Here is a 13,595-nt window from a genome sequence, read left to right as displayed (position 1 = left end):
CTCCCGCAAGGCCCCTGTTCAGCATAGCAGGTGAGGCCACCTGGGCGAGTTACTGGTCACTCTCCCCAGTTGTATCCCCGACCCAGAGTCTGAAGCTCCAGGACACTGCCCTTGAGGCGGTAGAGGTGGGATCCCTCGCTGAGTCCGAGGGAAAAGCCAAACCTGGATTGTAAGCAGATTAAGAACAATCTACTAACAATAATATCAAGCGATTGTGTGAAACACTAACTACCCTAACGCCAGGATTCCTGATTGAATAATCAGATCAGAAGGTCGGGAATTGGCTAAATCCCCTGTCTCGGGGATAAGGTATTTTTTATTTATCTTAATTCACATAGCTTCATTCATACACAACGCACCACACGACCAACCAACATAGAAACTCGCAGTAGTGAATACACCCTTCCACAAAATGTTTGCGTCAAGAGGTGTATCCGACCATAAAACGGGCGAAGTCCACGTGAGTGACACAACTAGCACCCACGACTGCACCAGAGTGTGGGAAAAGATTAAGTACCCTACAAATGTGTTTATTTTGTTAGTGCAGATGAAGCGACCTGCGCATTTCAAATTTGTTTGTAGATTATTTACTTTATTCGAAACATTCCTTTGCTTGTACATACTGACGCAAGTGCGATATCAGATATAATTTGAAAAGAATATTCCCTCACCCATGGGTAACTAATGTGGATATCGAGCTCGATTATTCTTATTTTTCGATTATTATTATTATTATTATTATTATTATTATTATTATTATTATTATTATTATATTATTTTAATTTTACGATTGTGATTATTATTATTATTATTATTATTATTATTATTATTATTATTATTATTATTATTATTATTATTATTATTACTTGTATATATGGCTGTGAAGTGTTACATCATGTCAGCATTTGTATTATTATTACGATACGATCGCATTGTGTGTGAGGTTATGAAACGTGTTGTAAATAGACATTGATATCAGTTCCGTTAATGTAAATACCTGTAAATTAATATTATATAATTTATTCTTACCTGTATATATATTGTAATCCGTAATTGTGAAACACACTGTAACTTCCAGAATGTTAATAAGGCACTAGAACGGTTAAGAACAATCCATCCATTATAACCTATGTATTTCGCACTCTAGTATATTCTCGAAGGTAGCTTTTTTATGACGTAACTTTCTAGAGCCTGGCCAGGCACCTACAGTATGTAAAGACGCGATCTTGACGATGAAATTATTTATTGTGAATTACTGTTGATTTGTGGTTTGGGAGTTATTGGAGTTATGATGTAGCAAGGTCATGCTTGTAACAACGTGTGCGACATGCTTTTAAGCAGTCAACTGTTTTATTTGTGTTTCAATGTTGTCATCTCGATGTGCAGCGATTGGCAGTTGTCTTTAAATGGCGGCTTGTGATGTGAATGTTTTGTTGTTGACAACGGTGATTAAGGTTATGTGTGTATTAATTTGTAAATATATGTGAAAATATAATTGTATCAACTGACATCATCTCGTGTGCGTCTTTGTGGATCCGTTAATATAAGACTGATAGGATGACGAGGTTGGAAAGAGACTCCATAAGCACCCCTCACTGCCTACACTCAGGACACTTTTCTTTCTTTACAAGTTGCTGTACGTCGCACCGACACAGCTAGGTCTCATGGTGACTACGGGACAGGAAAGGTCAAGGAATGGGAAGGAAGCGGCCGTGGCCTTAATTACTGTACAGCCCCAGCATTTTCTGCTGTGAACATCGGACCACCACGGAAAACCATATTCAGGGCTGTCGACAGTGGGGTTCGAAGCCACTATCTCCCGAATACTAGATACTGGCCGCACTTAAGGGACTACAGCTATCGAACTCGGTAACTCAGGATACTCAAATGTACCGTCAGTTTCTCTTAAATCTTGTATTATACAGAAGATTATTCACTCTGGCTTTTCGCGGATTGTTAATTAAATTCTAGTATAGCCTACTGTAGCTCTAACACAAGCTAAGCTATGAGATATAATCTAAATGATAAATGCTGTTAGCAATGTAAGTAGTTCATGTTTTTTCCCTCTGATAATTCGAACATTTTCGAATCCTAAGAGCCACATTCCCAGTTATTCTGAATTGCCTGAGTTATAGAAGATCATGACCGCTAGCTTCAATATATTGATTTGGTAGCAAAGTAAGTGAGTCGGTGTCACGCTCGCCCCCAATATCTACAACGCCTTGTATTCGGTGATAACATGCTGTGATTGTCATTAGCCATCTTATTTGGTCAAAGAATTCAGCTGAATTCCGTTTGGCAAAGATGAGCGCCTCTTGGTGACGCCGGTACAATGCTGGCACAGGTGTCGGCGGCCCCCTCACGCCTCATGCCCCAGGGACATGACGAAGATCAATGCTATCTGGAGTGTAATCGGCCGGCTAGTGTGATTACTGTAATTCTAGCCCAGGCAGCCTTATTAAAATAGGATTGATCCACAATGCATCATTAATTATGGGTCCTTTCAGCGCGACCAGCACGTGCGGGGAGCGCCATGGACCTGTCTTGTCCGGCCGGCACACCCACAGCTCTTAACACCCGCCAACTAGCATTCCTCCGCAAAACAATATTCACCCTCTGGTACAGTGTACCAGCAAAGTGTCCTCTCTAGCAGGACACTCAGATACATGTTCAAACATCAGCTCACAAGTCTGGATTCTGAATAGTGGTGATGGTCTAAGGCGAAAAGCAAGACATAAAAATCATTCCCTGTTATCTCTAACGATGGGAAGACGAAAGAGAAAGTGAACAACTCCGTAGGTCTCTCAAACCTAATAGAGTCCGGTTCGGAAGAGAACAACAGTTAACAAAGGGCGGATGGAAAAGGATGAAAGTGAGTATACTAGAGGAAGTAATGGGGAAGCAAAGGCAGTCGCTGCGAGAATTTCCATAATGTTCACCCAAGCTCCCAGTCTGACAATTCGTGGTAGGTCATGTATTTTAGTCACCTTTTACAAGAGGTACGGAGTATCATAGTATCGTAATTTATTCTCCACTCATATGAGGTTGATTTACAGACGCCCTCATGCGCATGTTTAAGGAATTCTTGAGGCATGTTCTAGTGTAGTAGATAGCGATGTCTGGTCCTGACTTCCATCGCCGGCTGTATTTATTTTTTCTCATGATAAGAATCTGTAATCTGTATGATTCAGTTTGTGAATGAAACACATATACCCCAAACGAATGGTCAAGGATTATAGAAAATTCTGACTTCTCTGAGAGCAGTATGTGCAGTGCATTATTTTTTATATAAATAATAAACTTTGTGACACAGATCTTGTACCGTAGCAATGTTGATGGGCATACACACATACACTGATATTGACAAAAACATTGATAAGATACGCAAGATATCTAATTAGACACCCACTAAGTCACGAGGCTATTTATCATTTGGTGTTAAGCTTCAAAGAATGAAGCATCAGCTACAGAAAAAAATAACAGCTGAATGTACCTTGATATTTAGCTGCATTTTATTTATTTATTTATTTAGTTCTTTCTTTCTTTCTTTCTTTCTTTCTTTCTTTCTTTCTTTCTTTCTTAATACGTTTAACTTCCAGGGTTGATTTCTTCCTCGGACTCAGCGAGGGATCCCACCTCTACCGCTCAAGGGCAGTGTCCTGGAGCGTGAGACTTTGAATCGGAGGATGAAACGGGGGAGGAGGACCAATACCTCGCTCAGGTGGCTTTACCTGCTATGCTGAACAGGGGTCTTGTGGGGGGGATGTGAAGATTGGAAGGGAGAAGCAAGGAATAGGGAGGGAAGCGGCCTTAGCCTTAAGTTAGTACCATCCCGCCATTTGCCTTGAGGAGAAGTGGGAAACCACGGAAAACCACTTAGAGGATGGCTGAGGTGGGAATCGAACCCACCTTTAATCAGTTGACCTCCCGAGGCTGAGTGGACCCCGTTCCAGCCTTCGTACCATTTTTCAAAAGTCGTGACAGAGCCGGAAATTGAACCGGTCCTCCGGGGGTGGCAGCTAATCACACTAACCACTACACCACAGAGGTGGAGAGGTATTTATTTATTTATTTATTTATTTATTTATTTATTTATTTATTTATTTATTTATTTATTTATTTATTTATTTATTTATTTATTTATTTATTTATTTATTTGTCTGTTAGGTCATAAGCCCAGAGGCTGGTTGGATGCTCAAATAGCATCACCAAAGGCTATGTAGTTATAGGGAAACCACAAAAACCATTGACAGCACCAAAATGAGGCGTACTAGGCAAGATGAGGAGTGAGGTAGTTTGCCATTGCTTTCCTCACTGGGCCAGACAGTGCTACTGTAGCACAACTAACCCTACGAGCAACACCTTTCATGACACTCAGACACACTGGTTGTGCTCTGAATGTCATTAATCAGCACCACCCATACCCCAGCAGCTTCCATATTGTCACAGCCATGGATGAGACTGGGACTTCAGTGGAAGCTACACTTTGCTCTGGCCTGTGCCAAGAGATGGATGCAAAAGTACTGTATCCATCAAGAAATGATAGCAGGCAGTTTATTTATTTATTTATTTATTTATCTATTTATTTATTTATTTATTTATTTATTTATTTATTTATTTATTTATTTATTTATTTATTTATTTATTTATTTATTTATTTATTTATTTATTTGTAGTGTAGATGTATCATGGAAAGAAACTGGTGAGAGGATCATAAGATCTCTTCACCCTAAAAATAGTAAGCCTACTCATATAACCACTCAATTTCCAACGTATTTACCTGCTATCATACCATTCGTCCATGTTTTGTATCACTGGAGACTATTTGAAGTAAAATCAATTCTTAATATTATAATCTTTTTAACAGTTTTATGTTATATTGGACTGTGATTCTATGTTTTTGTTAACAGTTGAGTTTCTAAAGTGGTTCAGGGTATGAAATTAACAATTAGGACTTATTTTCTGTTTCAGTGTTCAAGAGACACGACATAACGCTCCATCACATGCCCACTCCGAACATCGGCTTCTCCAAGGTAGGAAATGTATGCATCATCAGCTCTTCTTATGTTACATAACACTAAGAATAAGGCTTGTATCAGTGTAGTTGTTCCACTGGCACGAGCTGATTAGCTTAGTTCGAGAAAATTGTAGTTCGTGACCCGCAGGTAGATCTTGAGTACAATTCGTGTTTGTGGTTCTGTTCGCACTTCACTTTTCGTGAGCTCATCGGCGGTGCCGTACGTCTGGTAGTGATCATTGTTTAACTTTATCACTTCCATGCTGTAAAAAACCTACAACCTGTTATCCAGTCATTGACCGCGTCAGGGATGGAATGAGTGAAACATATATAGGCTGTTTTTACAATGGGCTCGCCACTCCCAAGGTGATTTATTAATGAGTGATAAATGCTATGAAATGGTAATGGAGAGTGTTGCTGGAATGAAAGATGACAGGTAAACCGGAGTACCCGGAGAAAAACCTGTCCCGCCTCCGCTTTGTCCAGCACAAATCTCACATGGAGTCACCGGGATTTGAACCACGGTATCCAGCGGTGAGAGGCCGACGCGCTGCCGTCTGAGCCACGGAGGCTCCCACTTCCATGCTGTATTCACCCTTATTTATGTACCTGCCCAAGTTCTTCTGGATGTTTCGACAACGGCTGGAGAAAATGGAACGGGGTTCTGCTTGGGTCACGTCGCAAGTTTTGACATAAATTACGTGCCACGTCATAGGTACTGCCGAAATAGAGTACCTAGTTGACATTTTATTTCTTGATTCTAAACAAATGTACACGCCTTCAAGATCATGAGTTCCATATCAATTGCCGCCAACCGCCGCAAGATGGTGAGCCACCTTCAATTTGAGACGCTCGCGATAACTGTTTTAATGCCCGACATTTGCGATTTTGGACTTTTTGGAATTCTGATAAGTCGCTATTCTCTCAAATGGGTTTTTGATATTTCTGAAGCCATTATTTTCCATATATCATTTTACAAAATAAAACGTTCGCACTTCTTTGTACCACACCTTTCTCAAATGTTCACTATTATTAAATTTGTTTCTTCCATATATGAATCAAACGACACCTCACGCCGGAGTCAAGAGCTACACCAATTGATAGCCGCGCATCATGGCGATTTTAGTACCACAAGATTACAGTACTATTACATCACCTGATGACCTCATACCGAGACAAGGCTCTTGTCGCTAGATACACTGTACATCCTCATAGCAATGAGATATTAAACACTGTTGTCTAGAAATTATGTTCCTTTTTTAACTCAAATGTTTCTGTAACGCTCGCCGGCCCAATTTAGGTTTCGAAAATATCAATCTATTCTACGCAAAAAATCGTATTGATTGTTAATACTTAAAATATTTACAAAGTTAGTGGACAATCATGGAATAAAACCAATCCTTGGCGTGGATATGTCGCAACATCATGATCTCCTGGTATGCTTATGTTAACACGGGTGTGTTTTAGGGCTGGGGTTCTAGCTGTAATTAGTGACATCAATTTCTCGATATCATCGTATTAATAATTAATTACAACTTGCTTTACATCGCACCGACACAAATAGGTCTTATGGCGACGATAGGATAGGAAAGGGTTACGATTGGGGAGGAAGTGGTCGTGGCCATAATTAAGGTACAGCCCCAGCATATACCTGCTATGCCCGGCTCCATGGATAAATGCTTAGCGTGCTGGTCTTTGGTCACAGGGGTCCCCGGTTTGATTCCCGGCAGGGTCATTCATTTTAGATACAATTTGTTAATTCCGCTGGCACGGGAGCTGGGTGTTATGTATTGTCTTCATCATCATTTCATCCTCATCACGACGCGCAGGTCACCTATGGGTGTCATATTTAAACATCTGCACCGAGCTCGATAGCTGCAGTCGCTTAAGTGCGGCCAGTATCCAGTAATCGGGAGATAGTGGGTTCGAGCCCCACTGTCAGCAGCCCTGAAAATGGTTTTCCGTGGTTTCCCATTTTCACACCAGGCCAATGCCGGGGCTGTACCTTAATTAAGACCACGGCCGCTTCCTTCCCATTCCTAGGCCTTTCCTATCCCATCGTCGCCATAAGACATATCTGTGTCGGTGCGACGTAAAGCAAATTTTAAAAAAACATCTGCACGTGGCGAGCCGGATACTCCGGCACTAAACGCCATACGCCATTTCATTCCATTTTTCTTACCTAACGACGTAAAATGGGGAAACTACAGAAAACCATCTTTGAACTCACTTACTCCCGACAGCATTGTAAGCATGGAAACCAGTGCTCGTCATCTATGTATTATATACTAGGTCCGAGGTATCATCTATACGTTGTTATAAGAATGCAAGCTTCGTGAGAACGGGGACAATATTTACTACCTATCGTACTTGATTTCGACATCTATCTGAAGTCAGCACCTGGTCAAAAGTTTCTCTCCTACATGCGTGATACGTTCGCCCACCAATTAAACGACGCAGCCATTTCCACTGCGAGGAGTAGTACGCGCACCGATGTTTTGTTCAGTCCCACAACCCAACAGTACGCTTCGTACTTTTCCCATCACCGTCCATTACTGAGTATAACTAATGTACCCAAAACTATGTCTGTACATTCTTCTTAATCCGTTTACCCTCCAGGGTTGGCTTTTCCCTCGGACTCAGCAAGGGATCCCACCTCTACCGCCTCAGGGGCAGTGTCCTGGAGTGTGAGACTTTGGGTCGGGGCAATACAACTGTGCAGGAAGAACAGTACTCGCTCAGGCGGCCTCACCTGCTATGCTGAACAGGGGCCTTGTGGGGGAATGGGAAGATTGGATGGGACAGGCAAGGAAGAAGGTAGGAAGCGGCGGCATGGCCTTAACTTAGGTATCATCCCGGCATTTGCCTGGAGAAGTGGGAAACCACGGGAAACCACTTCGAGGATGGATGAGGTGGGAATGAAACCCATCTCTACTCAGTTGACCTCCCGGAAAGAGTGACCCCGTTTCAGCCCTCGTACCACTTTTCAAATTTCGTGGCAGAGCTGGGATTCGAACCCGGGCCTCCTGGGGTGACAGCTTATCACACTAACTACTGTACCACAGAGGCGGACTTTTGTACATTAATGTGAAAGTACATTTTTGTTTCATTCCATAAGTATTGTACTTTTTTCCGCGAAAAATAATTGAACATCTACACTCCTGTACTGTGTTACAGACACTCACACTTCGCATTCATACTGCGCCTGTCCCGGGGTCGGCAGAGTGCTCAATATAAAATAGTACTTCACAAATAAATATTTGTGTGGAGATCTTCTGGGTGAGAAACTTCGGGTTCCGAAGTCCCATCCTCCCTAATTTCAACTGGCACAACGGCTACGCTCAAGAGCATACTAGTCAGTGGTGCTGTTCGTAAGTAAAGTGGGCACTTAATCTAAACATATTGAAAGTAGGGTGCAATAGTGAGAGGAATACGCTATATTAATAACATAAGAATGGATTGTTCCCTATTCAAAACAAAAATTTAATAACTGATAGAGTCACATGAAATATCTATACACACGAGAAATGCCATATTATTGCCTATGTGAAGATTTCAAACACAAAATGTATTTAATTATATGCGAAATGCCGTTAATGTCCTTTATCAGTCTTTATCATTTCTGGATCTCATTTTGATATTCCCAAATCAACTTATTAACACTGCACACATATACATTACACTTCTTAATCAATATGGATCTATCCCTATATCTCAACATCGGTACCCACGGGTATCCGCTATATTGTTACCTAACAACACGTAAATTATCTGAAAAAGATGGCATTCTCATGAGAAAAGCAATATTATGTTACGCCGTAGTATTAGGACATTTTATGAAATACAGTTCTGCATATTTGCTCAATCATTAAAATCATGTCGTCGCTTGTCACTAATAAAGTCTACTTTTTGACATCAATTATACATCACACTATCGCTTATATGCATTTCTCCGGGGTAATACCTTATTCTAATATTTTACAAAGCGGACACACGACGTTGGTATCCTGTAAATCACCATACACTGATATAACATATTGATATAAAAACATGTAAGAATGAAGCAATCATCTGTAAATACATCAACACAAGATATAATCCACACACTTTAATGCCTTCTGAAACTGGCCCCTTTCACGTCTCCTGGTGTTGATCCAAGGACATTGATAGCAATCGGGTATTGAATCATGTTAGTTTGACTTCGAGGTGCTACCTGAAATCCTTATTACAGTCTTATTTAACTATAAAATTTGGAGGATTATTTCACCTATTAGATAATGAAATGTACAGCATTGATGGCAACAAATTATTGGCACGTGAATATTCAATACAGTGTGAAAATGAGGGAAACATTCTTATGTGACTCTTGCGAACATTTGACAGACATTACGGGACCAGCCTCTAGGACCTGGCATTTTACCTTCTGTCATTCGTTCTGAAGGCCATAAATCTCTCTCTAAGAAAAGCCTGTCTTTGTCAGCTGGGAGAATACTTCCACCTTCACCCAAATATATAAATACGTAATTCGCAGTTCAATTCTCTCGTATTCTTCATGCAAATATCATATACGGATACCTTCAAATATAATTTTATCTCAATGCTTCAACCAATATTCAGTATTGGTTCACTTCATTATTATCATTATTATTATCATATTCTTAATCTATCATCTTAGACATTTTCACATATACGGTTTCGCCCTTCATTTTCCCACTCGTGTACCTCAAATCCACGTGATTTACACATTGAGAAGATCCTAAATCGACAGGTATTTTTCTTAACATAACACTCGTGTAACTATCTAGATAATTGTTCGCACATCGAATCATCTCTCCTCCTTCCAGCTGTCAGCATCCTTAAGATTAAAAGGGAGGTAGCTGTACACATGCATTAAAGTCGTGAAGCATTTGAATAACATATATTTGAAAATTGAGAAGACCCATCTCAGCTAATTGAACTGGGAATGAATTATGAAGTCCGCCGAATTATCAAACTCCACCCTTACGAATGCTTCACTCAAACATAACACACTATGGTGCCTTATACACTAATTCATGCAAAAATCAACGGAATAACTTTGTGATTAACCCATAATCACAGAAGACAAAAAGTAAAATTAATAAAGAAACATCACCCCATTGAAACGCGCATATTGCGTCACCTACACGTTAGCACAGATATCAAAATGTATGCTGAAAAATTCTATTTACAAAGTTTTACATAATAATGCGACATTTCTGATTTTCATGGTCTTCGACAGGAATAACGAATAACGCACGCACACCGGCGCGTTCTGGTAGAGTGGAATCCTGGGTTCGACGAGCACTCACACGCAAGTGACCAAATGGGGAATTGATTATTTAAAGCACTGTCTATATGTCTTCGAATAACATGATATTGATAGACCTACTCATATACTCGAATTGACTACCCAAGTAGCGGTTGCTGTCCCTGAAGATCACCACTCGATTCCCTTTCGTTATAAATCGACACCGTTAGTGGCTTTATTTGTTCCTACATGAGCGTCACTTGTGCATTTATGGAGCACTTCCTGGCTAGTCAAACAACTTTTACTTGTTAGGATGATTGTGTCCTACACTGCGTATGCCTTAATCACGGTACAATAAGAGATTTTTTTTTGCTATTTGCTTTATGTCGCACCGACACAGGTAGGTCTTATGGCGACGATGGAATAGGAAAGGCCTACGTATGGGAAATAAGTGGCCGTGGCCTTAATTAAGGTACACCCATTTGTCTGATGTGAAAATGGGAAACCACGGAAAACCATCTTCAGGACTGCCGACAGTGGGGTTCGAACTCACTACCTCCTGGACGCAAGCTCGCCCGGTCAATAAAAGAAACATGCCGGTACCTATAAATTCTTCATTTCCAGCATTTATGTAATGATGTTCTGGGTTGAGATTAATATACCAAACTTTCAAGTCTTATGAGTATATATCCAAAGGTTAACAATAGTTGTATCTTGTCTCTTTTACTAGAAATCAACTATATGATAAATTTCTATAGATTTGTTCACTGCAAACCAGTGGTGGTGCATGGGTTCAAGTGATGCGGAGGCCAGGAATAATAAAATTAATTGCATATCCTATTAGTTGTACCAACTTAGAGGCTAACAACTAATAATAAAGCCACTGCTTACCAACCAAGCGTCCGCGCTAATGCTTTGAAGGAGCGATACGAGCAACTCGGCACCATTCAACGCAATCATGACCTGTGAGGCCAGAATGAGAGTGGCCTCTACTGAATTTGATTGCCAGCACAGGAGGTTTACTGGTTACCACGGCAACGATGACGTCACGCACACCGTCAACCAGCGTGCGTACCAGCCTACATACTACGTTAAATTACATCAAATAATCATTCCCATACGAATTATTGCTGTACGTCTCGCACTGTACATATGATAATCTTTCTTTCTTTCTTTCTTTCTTTCTTTCTTTCTTCCTTTCCTAATCCGTTTACCCTCCAGGGCTGGTTTTCCCTCGGACTCAGTGAGGGATCCCACCTCTACCGCCTCAAGGGCAGTGTCCTGGAAAGTGAGACTTTGGGTCGAGGGCATACAACTGCGGAAGATGACCGGTACCTCTCCCAGTTGGCCTCACCTGCTGTGCTGAACAGGGGCATTGTGGGGAGATGAGAGATCGAAAGGGATAGCCAAGGAAGAGGGAAGGAAGCGGCCGTGGCCTTAAGTTAGGTACCATCCCAGCATTTGCCTGGAGGAGAAGTAGGAGACCGCGGAAAACCACTTCGAGGATGGCTGAGGTGGTATTCGAACCCCCTTCTACTCATCTGACCTCCCGAGGCTGAGCGGACCCCGTTCCAGCCCCGTTCCACACTAACCACTACACCACTGAGGTGGACATAAGAAAAATATTACATTAATTGGCACGCGGGAGTAATTCAAACCAAAAGGTATGGAATTTTGACGTGAATTTCTAATAGGAAAGACATTAGGTTCTCAATCGTTTCAGATAATAATCTGAATGCTTCTGAAATACGAGCAAAGGAGGCCCGGCCTCCTATGCCTCCACCCAAAAATCGTCCCTGCTTCTAACTCATCTTTATTAACCTAATAAGACATATTATTGTTCCTAAAGACATCGCCATACTCCGTCATACTTTCCTTACATTTTGAGGTACCTGTGTTGGAGGAAAGAAGCAAAACAGAAGGCATAGAATTAAAATACGGTACAGCGATACATCGAAACGACTGTCTTCTTCACATGGTGCTGTCAAATGACCCCATGTCGTGTTCAACAACAGAAACGGAGCATCAGAATAAACTCGGGCCGGGCTGAGTGGCTCAGACGGTTGAGGCGCTGGCCTTCTGACCCCAACTTGGCAGGTTCGATCCTGGCTCAGTCCGGTGGTATTTGAAGGTGCTCAAATACGACAGCCTCGTGTCGGTAGATTTACTGGCACGTAAAAGAACTCCTGCGGGACTAAATTCCGGCACCTCAGCGTCTCCGGAAACCGTAAAAGTAGTTAGTGGGACGTAAAGCAAATAGCATTATTATTATTATTATTATTATTATTATTATTATTATTATTATTATTATTATTATTAGACTAAACTCGGGACTGGAAGAGAACCCAGCTTTTGAAGTCCGAGTTAACTCGTGGTAGATACAGTGGAAGACGTGTGTTGAGATACCGCGTGTCCGCCTAGTTGCCGTCCTCGGAGGTCCGAGTTCGATTCCTCCATTGGAGGTGTGCCTGAAAAGAGCTGCACCACCTCGAAATGAGGACACGAGTTTAATTGCTCACTTTCCGAGTTAACTTGGGGTGGAATAGAAAGGGTTGAAGAAGAAAACGAAGATTGTAGTTTTTATGTGACTTGGTATTGTGGTCATAGTCATGGCCACTTCGAATTTTGTGTAGAACGCGAACCAAAAAAGTTAGCTTTTAATTTTAAAGAACAAAACCCTTAACTCCTGCGGTGCAAGGTTATCCAGAATACTAAGCGTCTACAATATGGGGAAAGAGAATCAAAGATAACATAGTACCTAAAAATATAACAAGATGATCGCCTCACCTGTATAGGCTCATGTTTACTCTGGGAAAAGGACAGACGTACAGAATTGTAGACACATAAACACGAGTGAAAAGATACAGAAAAAGTCATGTTCCTTTTTTAAGCAGAATATTGGTTGTAACGTAGTGTGACGGTTGAAGAGCTTATGAATTATTTATGGGCGCGCGTATATTTGTGTTATGTTACACAAACAACCTCAAGAGTGTATAACAGTCAAAACCTGACAGCCCGCACTTGCTCATAGAACATATACTGATGTGATGGGTGACCTCAGAATTGAGCCCTGTTCTCAGTGGTTCTCTGCTCATTAAATTATGTTCATTGCTGTCAACAGAGCTGCACAATGATTAACTACTTTGTACAATAGTGCGAGTAATTTTGTTTATTACTTCAGTCATGTGCAACTTAAAAGTACTCCGAGTTAATCAGCTTATTGAATAGAAGATATTTAATTGGCTTTCAAATAAAGAAAATAATATACTTTTGACCTACATATTATATGAACTGAGTAACATATTCACA

The 13,595-nt window shown here is 41.0% G+C and overlaps 1 protein-coding gene across 1 annotated transcript in view; it reads left to right on the top strand.

Moving 5' to 3' along the window:
- Positions 1-13,595, top strand: part of dysf (dysfusion) — a 612,128-nt gene that overhangs the window by 234,545 nt on the left and 363,988 nt on the right. The window contains exon 2 of the mRNA XM_067137734.2: positions 4,972-5,033. Coding sequence (XP_066993835.2) covers positions 4,972-5,033 — 62 coding nt within the window. The remainder of the gene's footprint in view (positions 1-4,971; positions 5,034-13,595) is intronic.

This window comes from Anabrus simplex, chromosome 1 (genome assembly GCF_040414725.1).
Source record: "Anabrus simplex isolate iqAnaSimp1 chromosome 1, ASM4041472v1, whole genome shotgun sequence".
Classification (NCBI taxonomy): Eukaryota; Metazoa; Arthropoda; class Insecta; order Orthoptera; family Tettigoniidae; genus Anabrus; species Anabrus simplex.
This window is presented reverse-complemented; position numbering and strand designations above follow the sequence as displayed.